This window comes from Saccopteryx bilineata, chromosome 11 (genome assembly GCF_036850765.1).
Source record: "Saccopteryx bilineata isolate mSacBil1 chromosome 11, mSacBil1_pri_phased_curated, whole genome shotgun sequence".
Classification (NCBI taxonomy): domain Eukaryota; kingdom Metazoa; phylum Chordata; class Mammalia; order Chiroptera; family Emballonuridae; genus Saccopteryx; species Saccopteryx bilineata.
Window position 1 is genome coordinate 13,142,614 of NC_089500.1, and position 15,387 is coordinate 13,158,000.

General features: G+C 45.1%; 1 protein-coding gene across 10 annotated transcripts in view; it reads right to left on the reverse strand.

Annotated features, from left to right (window-relative positions):
• Positions 1-15,387, reverse strand: part of ZNF532 (zinc finger protein 532) — a 104,906-nt gene that overhangs the window by 22,803 nt on the left and 66,716 nt on the right. For 9 of the 10 annotated variants that reach the window (XM_066247197.1, XM_066247192.1, XM_066247198.1 and 6 more), the window contains 2 exons: positions 9,593-9,755; positions 5,758-6,039 (listed from right to left, as the gene is read on the reverse strand). The exons of the other annotated variant lie outside the window; for it this stretch is intronic. In XM_066247197.1, coding sequence (XP_066103294.1) covers positions 5,758-6,039; positions 9,593-9,755 — 445 coding nt within the window. The remainder of the gene's footprint in view (positions 1-5,757; positions 6,040-9,592; positions 9,756-15,387) is intronic. 10 annotated transcript variants of the gene reach the window in all.

The following is a 15,387-nucleotide window of genomic DNA, read 5'->3' on the forward strand; positions in this document are numbered from 1 at the left end:
TTTAACCAAGGCTGACCATAAACAGCCTTCATCAATTGAAGTGATGATGTACGGAACGTCAAGTGTTTGCTAACTGTTCCAAGTCCACGTGGAAAGGTTCAAGGAGGCCGAAATTAAGCAATTTCTGAAATATCAAGCTTTTCTGGTCTGCAAAGAGCAGACTGACTGTTCAGCACAGTGTCGGAGGGGTCTGGATTGGGTCCCACATCTGCCATGTGGGGTGTAGAGCCCGGGGTAATAAATTACTGAGCCTTTTCTAAGCTCCCTTTCCTTGCCTGTAAAATGGGATCAGTAACAGTGTTTCCCTCATGGGCCTGTTTTAAGGATAAATGAGATAACAGTGCACCCTGTTGTCATCGTCCTCATCATGGAAGGCTCTGCCTTCCCATTTAGCTCAAGTTACCCAAACCATCCATCAAGTGGACCTTTACAGGTCACTGGTTCAGAACATTCACGTGCTGTCATAACCCAGTGAAACTGGGTCTGTCTAGTAACTTCTAGCCTGGTGAAGTAACCAACTGTGTTGTCCTGAGACATTTAGCCAAATACACTTTTCAAATCCCTTACACATGTACATATTCCTATCTCGTCTTAAACCCAAAAGAACTGGAGGCTGCTTATCCCCTCCCATACCGTTCCCTAGATCTAGGTATCTACAACACAGGACACTAAGTAGTCACTAAACCATGTAGGACTTCTGTTTTAAAGAAGAGGGAGTTATGTCTAAGGGGGCTTGATGTCACCCATTCTTGATCCACTGAGTCAAGAAATATTTATTGGCTTACTATGAGCTAGGGAGAGAAGCTCCCAGAAACGTCATGGAACTGAATGGAGGAAGAGAGCCTAGGTGTCTAATAGGAGAGGCCCTTTCATATGGGAGTGGCAAGTACATACAGGGGAGTACAGGCTGCCATGGAAAAGGCAGGAAGAGATACTGACTCAGTCTGAGGGGACCAAGAAGACACTCTAGACGAGCGATGTCTAAGCTGAGACTGAAGAATAAGAGAAGTTAGCCATCTGAAAGGTATGGTCCTTCAATATAATGAAGATCACCAGAAATGCCCCAGCAGCAAATACGCAGTGTCTGAAGCACCTATGGCATTTGAGTTGATCTAGTGACACCATGAGATATGGCTAAAGAATGGGATAGATCAAAGGACACCCAAGCCACTGGATGATTCTGAGGGCAAGAGGGACATTACACTGCTCAATCAGAGCTACACTTTAAAAAACTCTTTCCGGATACAGTGAGAATAATAATCTGGGCAGAACAAAGATAAATGGGTGAACTAAAGGGTACTAAAAGGGTACTAAGTGAACAGATGGGGAGAGGGCTGGATAGAAGGAAGGAAACCCCAAGATAGATGGAGGAAGCTCGGGTGGGGAGGAGCTATCCAATAAGCCAAAACACTTGCTAAGTGGTTGGATTCCAGGAACTAGAACGCAGGTATGGAACCTTAGCTGGAGACAGAGATGTGGGAGTTACCTGCACATTTATATAAAACGTGAAGTTGTAAGAGTAATTGAAGTTCTCCAGAGAGAGACAGTTAAATGTTTCCAGGACGAAAACCGTGAGAAAACCCAAGAGAGTGCAGTATTCAACATTTCGGGTAGAAATGCTTTTAAGAAGAATTGCTAATAGTGTGAAATGCTGTAACAGAGCCAACTGAGGTCAAGTTGATAAAAATGTCCACCGGACTCAGCAATGAGGTCACAGATGAAGCTGGTTTGTTGAAAAAGGTGAAGCCGAAACCCAAAGGTGGTCAGTTGGGTCAGCGGGAGAAGCAAAGTGCATGCTTGGCTGTCTTGAAAGGAAGAGAAGGCCCTGGCCGGTTGGCTCAGTGGTAGAGCGTCGGCCTGGCGTGCGGGAGTCCCAGGTTCGATTTCCGGCCAGGGCACACAGGAGAAGCACCCATCTGCTTCTCCACCCCTCCCCCTCTCCTTCCTCTCTGTCTCTCTCTTCCCCTCCTGCAGCCAAGGCTCCATTGGAGCAAAGTTTGCCCGGGCACTGAGGATGGCTCTGTGGCCTCTGCTTCAGGTGCTAGAATGGCTCTGATTGTGGCAGAGCGACGCCCCAGATGGGCAGAGCATCGCCCCCTGGTGGGCATGCTGGGTGGATCCTGGTCAGGCGCATGCAGGAGTCTGTCTGACTGCCTCCCTGTTTCCAATTTAAGAAAAATACAAAAAAAAAAAAAAAAAGGAAGAGAAAAGGCAGTGTAGCAGATTTGAAGTCTGGCGTTTAAATGCAGAAGAGGCGACATAGTATACTGATGGGAGAGGAGACGAAAACAACGGGAAGAGATACGAGGATGTCTGCAGGCAGGATGTGTGCAAGTGGAGGGCTCCCACCTGGCCCAGCATGGTGGATTCTCATGTGTTGGTTTCTGACTCACGTGCAACCAACCTCCTTTCCTTTTCAGTTCATCGGCTTATGAAGACATTTCCTCACCTCCCCCACATCTCCCTTTAGTTCTTTCAGGAGGCTGCATGAACTGAATTGAAATTGTAATCTAATCTTATGTGTCTCATTCCAAAAGACAGAGTCCAACTTCTTCAAAGCTAATCCTAAAATCCTACTAAACCAAACATTCCCTCTGTGATGAATGGCTGCATCTAACATAAGTATACACACCGTGCACAGCAGGCTGGCACGTAGTCCGAATCAGGGCGGGCTCCACACTGCCGTCCAAAGCAAATAGTTTCAGCAAGTGTTAAATTTCATCTTATAGTCTAGATCCAATAATTGTCAGATGTGCAAGATAAAGACAGTTTAAGGGGGGGGAAAAGAAAGAAACAGAGAATCCCGAAATGTTCTAAGATGGTTACATTAAGTCTCAAATGTACCACAAACAAAAAGATTGGACTGCTTGAGAACTTAAGTCCGCTCTTGTTTTAACATTTGTGTGGCCCTGGCTGGTTGGCTCAGTGGTAGAGCGGCCTGGCGTGCAGGAGTCCTGGGTTCGATTCCCGGCCAGGGAACACAGGAGAAGAGCCCATCTGCTTCTCCACCCCTCCCCCTCTCCTTCCTCTCTGTCTCTCTCTTCCCCTCCCACAGCCAAGACTCTATTGGAGCAAAGATGGCCCGGGCGCTGAGGATGGCTCTGTGGCCTCCGTCTCAGGCGCTAGAGTGGCTCTGGTTGCAACAGAGCAACACCCCAGATGGGCAGAGCATCACCCCCTGGTGGGTGTGCCGGGTGGATCCCGGTCGGGCGCATGCGGGAGTCTGTCTGACTGCCTCCCCGTTTCCAACTTCAGGAAAATACCAAAAAAAAAAAAAAAAAAGAACATTTGTGAATTTGTGAAACCCGGTCTGGGTGCCAAGAAAAGATTTCTACAATCATTGACACATCAGGCTCTGAAAGAACAACTAGTATTTACACAGAAGGCTTATCAAGCATGAACATTCAAGAGCTTCCCAACACCTACAATGCATATTGTAAGACGCCATGACCAGTCAGGGAGCCCGACGCTGACATGATGATGTAAGCCAGGGGTCCCCAAACTTTTTATACAGGGGGCCAGTTCATTGTCCCTCAGACCATTGGAGGGCCAGACTATGAACAAATCCCTATGCACACTGCACATATCTTATTTTAAAGTAAAAAAACAAAATGGGAACAAATACAATATTTAAAATAAAGAACAAGTAAATTTAAATCAACAAACTGACCAGTATTTCAATGGGAACTATGGGCCTGCTTTTGGCTAATGAGATGTCAATGTCTGGTTCCATATTTGTCACTGCTAGCCGTAACAAGTGATATGAAACACTTCCAGAGCCGTGATGCATGCGTCCCGTGTCACTGGAAGTAGTACTGTACATGAGCAACGCCAGGCTTTGCGGTGCCGCCACATACAGTACTCCAGTACACATACAGCACAGGATGCATCCTGTGCTCCTCTCACTGACCACCAATGAAAGAGGTGCCCCTTCCGGAAGTGCGGCAGGTGCCGGAAAAATGGCCTCAGGGGGCCGCATGCGGCCTGCGGGCCGTAGTTTGGGGACCCCTGATGTAAGCAGTAGGCTACTACAGCCACTTATATTCCACAAGTAACTAATTTTTACATGAAAAGATACTGAATTAAGTACAGTTAGACCAAATATAATAAAAATATCAGCACTTTGTGATCACTGTAATTGATGTTCAAAGGCAAGTTTATAAGATTTGGACAGTGGTAGCAAGGTAAGACATGTAGCTTCATGAGTAGTTCAAATAAATGATTTCAACAAATTAGATTACAAAGCAACGCTGAAGGTACTTACTGTCACAAGGATCTAGTATAGACTAATTACAAACCGATTCCTGTGCGCTCCTTACACAGGTTCCCCAAGGGTCAACTCTTTGGTTTTATAAGCTTAATTTATAGCAATAAAATGGTTTCTTTACAGGGTGCTGTCTCTGAAGCCACTAATCAATGTTAGAATCACTACAAGTGGAACAAGCTGCTATTATAATTGTGCCTTGAGATGCAATACAGAAAGAATACAGTACCTATGACATATTCTTTTCTAAACAAACAAACAAAAAAACCACAACCTGAATTTCTAGACAGTATGGGATAAAGAGAAGTAAGTTAAACAATGTCAAGAGGAAGCGATTACCCAAATCCAGAAACTCAGGGGACATATACCAAATTTTTCCAACAACTCAATTTCACAGTAAAAGGCTATAGCCTAAAAGAGATTTAAGTTATACGACAACCAAGTGTAATGTAGGCTCTTTCTGGACCCTGGACAGAACAAGCCAACTTAGAGAAGATCACAGTAACATTAAAAAAAAAATCTTGCTAGTTTATTACATCTAATACTAAGTACTTAAAATTTTTTTCTTATTAATTGGTGATGTATACTTATTATTATTATTATTATTTTAGCAAAAGAGACAGAGACAGAGAGAGGGGCAGACAGGGACAGACAGACAGGAAGGGAGAGAGATGAGAAGCATCAATTCTTTGTTGCGGCACCTTAGTTGTCCATTGATTGCTTTCTCATATGTGCCTTGACTGGAGAGGCTACAGCAGAGCAAGTAACCTCTTGCTCAAGCCAGAGACCCTGGGCTTAAACCAGCAACCTTGGGCTCAAGCCAGTGGCCACGGGGTCATGTCTGTGAAGCCACACTCAAGCCAACGACCCCGCGCTCAAGCTGGCAACCTTGGGGTTTCGAACCTGGGTCCTCTGTGTCCCAGTCCAACGCTCTATCCACTGTGCCACCCCTGGTCAGGCTAAAAGGGGAAAAAATACACATATTGCAACTCAGATTATTCAGCAATTTTGAGTAATAGAGCTTCTCCTATATTCTTGAAGGGTAAGGTCCCTCTTCCTACTACCAAACTCAGGAAATAATCACATCAGTCATAAGATGCTACTAGTAGTTTTCAGAACATCCACGTTCTTTCTCTCCTGTTTTCCTCCTTATGTGTCAAAGGGCCAAGAGGTCAATTCAAACACCTTCCACTTTGGTTCACCTTGTTCTTGGCTTCCTCAGGAATGTGGCAATAACTCACTGACAGCCTCAGGGCACAGGTGAAGGCAATTACGAGCAAAATCCCAGAACAAGGTTGAAAGGACTCAGGGATGTCCATTTTATAAATAAAGAAACTGAGGCACTGAAGCCCAGAGACACTGAGGGATTTTTAAGGTCACCCTACTAACTATCGACAGAACAAAGCCAGGAAGCCCAGTCCCAGCGGCTGGTCAGTCTGGTGCACCTCCTTACGCCCAGGGGGCTGGGTCAAGGGTGGGACTCTCTCTCTTACCTTCCCGTGCTCCTTCCTCATGTGGGAAATGTAAACATCTCTCTGCGTAAACAGGCGGTCACACTCCCAGCACGTCCACCCAGGACTGGCCACTGTCTTGGGTTCCAGTGATTTCTTCACAGGAGATGGAGATTTCTTTTCCAATTTCTCTTTCCCATTCATGGATCTGGTATCCTCTTTGTTTTGATTTGCTGAATTTTGAGTTGCAGCCTTAATGCTCAAAGGCAAGTTTATACCCAAGTTGGGAGGCCCTTCAATACTTTTCAATGTTCCATGCATAGACTACGTCATAAAAAGAAAAGAAACATCTCTCACAAGTGACACCACTAAAAGAGAGCACATGTGGACTATCTTAATGCACAGGACATTAAACAAATGTGACTTTATATTTTCAGAATATTGTATCTATCAAGAGGAAAACCTAAACAAAATATATGCCTAAAAAAAAAAAAGATGACGTATTATTTGTACGTCAACTAGATATGCATTTCCAGTTATAATCCAGATCACTCCTGACACTCCAGTTCAGCACAGTCTTCCCAACGACAGACCGTTTCCGGGGAAGAACGTTTTTCTGTCACATGTTGGTAGGTGTTCAAGACCCTCAGCTACTCAACTTTAATAGCTACTGAAGACCAATAAGCTAACTAACAGCAAACCTTTCTCCCTACTTTCATATTCTTGGAACACTTATCACAGTTTGGGGTTTTGCTGGAGTTTGGGGGGTAACTTTAATCTTCCTACACCCTATCTGAATCCATCCCTTCTTATTGATAGCACCCAGACTCATGAATTATACACAGTAGATAACAAAAAGCCTTTTCAAACGGCTTAGCTGTTATTCTCATTAACCACAACAGCCACCTTCAACCTAAACTCTCAGGATTTCAAAATCTGCGGGGGCGAGGGGTAGAATGAGTGCATCTGATTGTAAAGATCAGCTCACTTTGGTCTTTGTTATGTGTTCTAAAAGCATGGATTTAAAAAAAAAAAAAAAGGAAGCCAATCCGTCTATGCCCTGTCTATCTCTGACTAGGGCCGTAGCCTTTCCTCAGTGCCCAGGCTGTGGCCAGTCCACAGAAAGACAATAAGCTAACAACAAACCTTTCTCCCTACTTTCATATTCTCGGAACACTTACCACAGCTTGGGGTTTTGCTGACGCATGCTTCCTAAGGCACATGCTTCCTAAGGCACATGCTTCCTAAGGCACATGCTTCCTAAGGCACCGTGAGCACAGGCAGGTCCAGGGGCCCAGCCTCGCGACATAAAGGTCCAGCCCCATCCCGGCCCCCGGGGTCTGAGTGGGAAGCACTCCCTCAGCGTGCTCTCTCGCACACGTGCTCCCTCGCACACTCCCGAGGCAGGGTCTCTTCCAGACAGTGCCAAGAGGCAACCAACCTTCCTCACCATGGTCTTATCCCAGAAGGGGCACGGGGTTCTCTACTCTCTTGTGAGCAGGGGCTGAGGTGCGCCCTGTACAACGGATTGAGCCGCACGCCCAGTATTCCTCTGCAGAGAGAAATCTGGGGGAGACGCCAGCCAAAAACTACGCTACAGCTTCCCACTCAGGGCAGTGGTTTCTGGCTTTTTTTTTTTTTTTACATTGTTAACCATTTCAACCTCCCAGAAAAACTTAAATCCAAAATCTTCTCAATAAGCATTCCACAAGTTTCTGAGCAAATGCATTCTTACCCGCTTAAAAGCTGGAAAGTAAAGTATTAAAGTATTCTTTTATAAAATACACATTGTGCTACAGAAATTACAGAAAAGCAGCAAAAAATTCTGCCGTAACGAAGAGAGCAATGGCCCGTGTGCTAGAGTGAGCATTTCTAACTCATACATTTTATTTTCACGTTGCAAGTAAAAATAAGATTTAAAACAAAATTTTAAGTAACAGAAACACAACTGAATTCTTTCAGAGTTGATTTCTCCTTAGCTCGGGGAGCAATACTTGGATGACTGTAACTTGCAAGTTTACTTTCAATGTCAATACCAGCATGGAAAACGGGGCTATAGCGAGTAAGCCTGTCTTTTGCTGGAGTTGAGAAATGACATGCGTTCGGTCAGAACGGGCAGACAGAGACCTGCCTTTGAGTGTATGTGTGGGGAAACACTGTCCCTGTGAGCTCAGTTCCTTCCTCACAACAAACAGAACAGCACAGGTATTAGGCAATGGAAACGGATCTACAAGAGCTGGGTACAGATCTTAAAAATGATAAAAACAGGGTGCCTCCAAAACCTAATCTTCAATCTTGCCCCCGCAAACACATAAAGGCAGTCTAGTATATATTTTAAATGCCCAGAACATATTTAAAATGAGAACTAAGTAGGTATTCATTCCCACTATATCTTGTATCATGTCCCACAAGAAGTTCCCATGAATAAGGACAATTCTTTCCTCTGGTGGCCACAAGATCTCATCACTCCTCTTCAGTCTTTGTTTCTTGGGTTCCTGTATTCCTCCAAATTCACAATTAACACAAGGAAGACAGACCCTAACCACAAAGTCGATGACCTGCTTCCAGATGGAAAGATGAGCTCCAGAAGCCCAATACCTTGAGAGCCTCTTCAGAAGCAACTTTTCTTTGTGCCCCCCCATGTTAAGTATATTAAAATATTTGGATCTAATTCCAATGTCCTTACAGTCTTTATTAGCAATTTTTAGTTTTTCCTGATCATTCATTAAATCGATATTTATTATCAAGATAGTTTTGTAATTTTAGCAAAAAACCCGTAAAAGAGGACAGCCTTGCACTTCAAGTGAGAAGGACAAAACAGACCGCCATGTCCTTTATTGGCCCCAAGAATGCCACACCACCACCTGGCCTCTAATGGGCAGACTCTGAGACAGAAAGTCCTTTGCAACAGGCGATTATGCCGTGTGAGCTCACATACACTCAGCACAGAAAATGCCAGGGATTAACAACAGTCCATTCATTTAACTAAGATGAGACTAGACTAATTCAGACTTGATTTGCTCTTTAACCTTTTTGTGCAATGTATTAAAAAAAAGAGAAAGAGATTGAATTCATGATAATATTGGACCTGTTGTTCCTCTTCTTAGACGTTAAATCACTTTAATCTCTGAGAGCTAATGGATATTCTCTCCTAATCACACAGGAAAAAAATTGCTTAGCCTGTCACAGTGGACAGTAAGAGGCTAGGACTAAGCTCAGTCCTTAGTGAGCTTAAAAGGCTGTAAAGAGATTTAAGTGTCTCCTTTGGGGGTTGGAGAGTTGGTTGTCCAACTTGGACATTTATTCATGTCATTAACTGAACAGCTACAAGGTGCCACACACTGTGCTGTGTCCGGGACATTTCATAGTCAATTTACATGCAATCTTGACAAAAGGAAGAAAAATAAAAAAGAGTAAAAGATCCAGGGGCATCAATTATAATGCAAACTTAAAACTGCTCATTTCTAGGGGAAAAACCTTCCTTTTTTCTAAATACACCAATGTGTATACAAATTTGACAATTTGTTGAGTCCCTGTCTATTTCTAAATAGGGTATAACACCAAGTTCCCAGAAAAGCACCCTTCATGGTCATTTTCCCCAGTAGAAAGAGAGAACCCTGATACCTTATTATGCTTTTGAAATCAGCGCATGGATTTGTTACTTTCACGGTATGCAGGTCAGGGCTCGGGAATAAAAAGCGTCCCTCGGTCAAGAAAACAGGAGAACAGCATGTCGTAAGCTGCTCATTACCAACGACTAGCATCCATCCCTTCCCCAGACAGCCCACATGCTCTACCATAATCTTCTGCTCAGCCTCCATTTCTGACCAATGAAGGGATCTGGGATTCACTTAAAAGACATGAGAGGCGCACACACCTTGATATGGTCCATCATGAGTTGCTTCTGTGCATATAAAAGAGAACAGTCTGGACACTTGAAAACAGACACCTTCTGGTTTTCAATGTGTTGGTCAAAGTGGCGATACAGCAGGGTCTGCAGGGTAAACACGGTGTCGCACATGGAACACTTATATATTATTCTAAAACAGAGAAGTGCATGGACACGTCAGTCAGCTCTCACTGCTCAAGCCAAAGGAACTTTTCATCTCACCTCGAGAGTTCAGGAGGCAGAAGCAGTGAGAACACATAAACACGGTAAGAAGAACAAAACAGTTTAGTTTTGAAACAAACTTTTGAACAACTGGCATCACTCGAGTGCAGATCGATCTTAACTTTGTGGGCAAAGATTTAAGGCACATTTGCTTAGACATCTAAGTTAAGGACCATATTACAACTTACAGATCGACAATTGACACGGTTTTATAAGGGCTGCACACTTGTTACTTTAACACAGAACACAAGCACCCTTGGTTGGGGGGGAGGTGTTTTTAGTTTAGTTTTTCTCAAGATCAGACAAGGAACATGGCTCTGTGGTGGTTCCCTAACCTGAAAGATTTTGATGAATGAACTAATTAAGTAGACTCACCCTAAGCCCGTTAACTACACAAGCTGTTACTTGTTGCAAGTTTTCCTTTAGACTTAGTAACAATTCTATACTTGAATGTCAACATTCTGTTAACACAAAAAGCCCCACAAGAAAAGAAAATCCATACTTCAACACCTGAATATCCACTGTGTTTTAACTGGCTTAACATACTACACTCACTGTCCACTACAAACCACTTCAGTATCTGATACGTTACTACCAAGTGGCCTCCTTAAAGTAATTCCTCAGGTTGAACCTTCAGAATATAATCCATTCAAACCCATCAACACTTTCCACTCACGCTCCTGCAGGAGTGACCTGGAGGAGGGCATGTTCCCAGCCACCTGGCCACCACCTCCGCTTCCAGTGACCTTAATGGGTCACTTGTGAACACATCTGCCCACAGCAGGTCACTCTTTCTTCAACTGTTCCAGGTTGTCCTGGTCCCTAGGAGAGGCCCTAGAAGACCTGTGTTCTCCTTAGAAAGGACTAGAAGAAGAGGCACAAAGAATCCTGGGAGGAGCTTAGGAAAATGGCGGAGAAACGAGGGCCAGAGATAAAGGTTGGAGACGAGAAAGGAATGCTAATGCTCCATGTGGGATCTCTGCAGCGGGGCTGATGAGAGGAACGCCTCTCGTGTCCACTCGCTGTGGCTCTCGGGGTCTTCTCAAGACAGCCCTTCTCATGCACCTTCAAACCTCACTTTGCATTTCTCTGTCCAAAAGTACGAGATCTAACTGTTTTCTTCTTTTGTCCCCCATAATATCTATGTTTAATTGTGGTTGAGTGACACACATCTTTACAAGGTCTTGACACAGGGGCATTTTTAAGATCAGACAGCTTCACCCAGACAGCTCGAGGTGGGACACTTCTGTGTCATCAGTTTTTTTTTTGTTTGTTTGTTTGTTTTTTTGCATTTTTCTGAAGCTGGAAACAGGGAGAGACAGTCAGACAGACTCCCGCATGCGCCCGACCGGGATCCACCCGGCACGCCCACCAGGGGGCGACGCTCTGCCCACCAGGGGGCGATGCTCTGCCCATCCTGGGTGTCGCCATGTTGTGACCAGAGCCACTCTAGCGCCTGGGGCAGAGGCCACAGAGCCATCCCCAGCACCCGGGCCATCTTTGCTCCAATGGAGCCTTGGCTGCGGGAGGGGAAGAGAGAGACAGAGAGGAAGGCGCGGCGGAGGGGTAGAGAAGCAAATGGGCGCTTCTCCTATGTGCCCTGGCCGGGAAACGAACCCGGGTCCTCCGCACGCTAGGCCAACGCTCTACCGCTGAGCCAACCGGCCAGGGCTGTGTCATCAGTTTTACCAGATGAGATGAAGGTGTCCATTTCCTTACTGTTAAAACAGCTGATTTTTAAACAGTCCAGCAACATAAGTAGTTAAATAAGAGCAACTGTATAAAAATATTTAAAAAGTTACAATGTCTTTCCAATGACATGGAAAGATTATCACAAAAATTTAAACAACAGGTAAAAAGACAGTATGGATGAAGTGATCACGTTTTTTTAAGGTCCGTAGGAAAGAAATAGAAGGCAGTTAACGTGACATCTCCGCTGGATGAGAACACACGTGTTCCTTTAATGGTGTTGCTTGTCTGTATTTCTGGAATTGTCTGTAATTAGCATACAGCAATAGGGGAGGGAGGAATGCCTGAAGAAAAGAAGTAAGATTTACTAGGTAGGCTAAGAATTTTCTCAGGATTTTATTCTTCCATTTTCAGAAGTAGGTCATGAAAAAAGGCATGGCTCATTTTACCCATGTTATTATATTCCTTTGGAGTAGGGGCTAGTTTGATTTGATTTGTTGCCTTCTACTTAACAGCAAAGGAAGTATAAAACAGCAGAGAATTGGCCCTGGCCAGTTGGCTCAGTGGTAGAACTACAGCCCAGTTTGTGGAAGTCTTGGGTTCGATTACCAGTCAGGGCAGACAAGAGAAGTGACCATCTGCCTCTCCCTCTCCCCATCTTCTCTCTCTCCTCCTCCTCTCACAGCCATGGCTCAAAAGATTTGAACAAGTTGGCCTGGGCAGTGAGGATGGCTCAGTGGCCTCACTTCAGGTGCTAAAATAGCTCGGTTGCTAAGCAATGGAGCAGTGGTCCAGAGGAGCAGAGCATCGCCTGATAGGGGACTTGCCAGGTAGATCCCGGTCAGGACACATGTGGTAGTCTATGTCTGCCTCCCTGCCTCTCAATTAAAAACAAAAACCAACGAAAATAAAACGCAGAGAATCTATTTATTCAGGCATTTTTCAAAGGAACACATTGTAGGTATAATATTCGAATTTTCCCCCACAAACAGCTCCAATTACAAAGGGGAAATGGTAACAGGGACTGCACTGGATGACGGGCGTTAGTGAAGGTTAAGGACATCAGCACGACAAGGACGGGGCACAAAGTGTCCCCCATGTGACGCAATGAGAAGATTCCAGCAAGAGTGCATGGCTCGAGTCCAGCTCCGAGGAGGCAGGGACAGACCTGGGGAGGGAGGGTCACCTCAGATGAGAGCTCTGTATCCCATTAGATGGCCAAAGACATGAGAAGAGGAGAAACCAAGTGACTATTCCAGATACAGCGACACTGACGAGACAGGACAACTAAATACAAAATGGGCTCCTGCAAAGAATTTGGACCAGAATTTTTTTTTTAATTTCCCATTGACTTGAGAGAGAGAGAGAGAGAGAGAGAGAGAGAGAGAGAAGAAAAGAGAAAGAAAGAAAAAGAGAGAAAGCAGCATCAACTCATTCCACTCACTTAGTTGTGCACCATTGGTTGCTTCTCATGTGCCTTGACCAGGGGTTGAACCTGCAACCTTGACACACCAGGATGAAGCTCTATCCACTGAGCAACCCAGCCAGGACCTAGACCAGAAATTTTTTAAAAGACATTGTCTCACCATTGGAGAAATTCTCATGCACTCATGAATTGGATGGAAAAGTAATCAATACTGACTCCTGGCTGGGAGGCAGAAAACACTCACCTATTTATGTCACGAGGCCCCACAATTCCTAAAGAGGAGAAAGACTGATACAGAGAGAGAACGAAAGGATGAGTGAAATGGAGATGTGGACAACTGGGGAATCTGGCTGAAGGGGATGTTTGAGTCCTCCACAGCATTTTCCAACTCTTCTGTAGAATAGAAACTATTAAAAAATAAGAAACTCATGCTAATGTTAAAACAAAGTCCAAACAAAGGTACCATGAACTTCAGACACAGGGACAGAATATGAAGATGGAGAAAACACAATGGAAAAACCACAGAAGCTTGCCCGGCAAAGGAGGGAAGGCAGTGAGCCCAGTGCACACGGAGAGCAGACGGGCGTGGCATGGCAGGGGACAGTGAGAAACTCGGTGTGCTGGTCCCCAGGGCTGTGGGAATGGAACCCCAGAAGTGTGACTTAGTCCTAGAGCAGCTGTTCTCAACCTGTGGGTCACGACCCCAGCGGGGGTCAAATAACCATAACAGGGGTCGCCTAAAGCCATCGGAAATAGGCGACCCCTGTGTTTTGGTTGTTTGACCCCCGCCAGGGTCGCGACCCACAGGTTGAGAACTGCTGACCTAGAGTAATGAGGTTCAATGAATGGCAGACTAACCAGACTAGAAACATGGGGGGACGGAGGGACTAGACGGAGCAGGGAGAGAGGAAGGAAATAAAAAAGAAATAGAAAGCTAAAACCAAATACCCACACTCAGGTCCAACTTGCAGCAACCGAAACTCTCAAAAAAAGAGTGCTCCACTTGAATGGATGCGAAAACAAATGAATAAAAGATCTTATACTCCGAAATCACTGCCACCGCCTCCTCCATCACAGATGGACCCCACGCCTCTGCTGGGGGAAGGCACATTGCCACCACTGCACAGAGGGCCACTAAGGCTCAGAGTGGAGAATCTGTCGATGCCATGTAACTCCCAAGGCCGCAGTTCAAATCCAGCTTCGCCCAACACCAAAGGCCTCTACTGTGCCACTGCTATATAATTCTGCATGTGTTTTATTTCTCAGGAACGTGTTCAAAGTTTCTCTATCTCTTATACAATTCTAAACCCTGGAGTTCTCACTGATCCACTCAGACAGTACATTGAGAGCTGCCAAATAAAAGGCAGGCCCAAAGCAGTGACAAAAACTGCTGTTCATCAGTTGTCAAGGGAAATGCAAACATAGACAGACAAAAATCTGGATCACCATCAAATCCAGTAATGGACACTGAAAATGATCTCAATTTATCCAGAAAAGACTAAACAAACAGTGTTCAAAATTTCCCTGTACACAGCAGGGAAGCATGCCTACCCCTTATACTGCAAAACAGGGAACAAAGACTAGAACCGTCCTTGCCACATAGTAACGCCACTGACATGTTTGTTAAAAATCTGCTGTCCCCGCCCTTCACAATGTAGGGAGGGGGCCCTGCAGGGCTCCATGGGAAGATTTTCAGACTTCCCTGTGCTCTCTAAAGAAAATGGGGGGGGGGGGCGCAGAGGATTTTTAAATTGATCTTTAAAAATTAATATAAATTATTTGCATAACGTTGATTCGTTTACATAAAACCACCTGTTAAACCAAATACTGCTAGGCTGTTTCAAAGCCTGCAGTTCCACTGGAGAGGGGTTCCTGAATTATTTGGGGCTCACATAAATGGAACAGAGATGGATTTAACGTCCAAAGGAAGCTTCTGGGTCACATGTAGGCCACAGGGCCACGGAAGAGTGAGCTCAGAGCACAGTGCAGTGCAGGCACGACAAACAGAGGCCGAGGGGCAGCTCGGCTCACCACCCTGACCCAACGTCAAATTCACTGGTTTGAGAGTTCCGTTGCATTTGCAAATTTGTTTTAGTTTTATAGTTTAAGACATAATAATCAATGCCCATTTTTAGGCTTGGAACTTATTAAAGAACCATGTAGAAAAAACTTTTAAGAAAGTACAGGAATGCCCTGACCAGTGGCTTAGTGGATAGAGCAGCACTGGCCCAGTATATGGACGTCCCAGGTTCAGTTCCCGGTCAGAGCACACTGGAGAAGTAACCATCTGCTTCTGCCCCTCCTCCTCCTTCTCTCCCTCTTTCCCTCCCACAGTGAGGGGCTCAACTGGTTCAAGTGGAGCCTCAGGTATTGGTATGGCTCCACTGGAGTGCTAAAAATAGCTCGGCACTTGAGCATCAGCTCCAGATGGGGTTGCCGGGTGGAT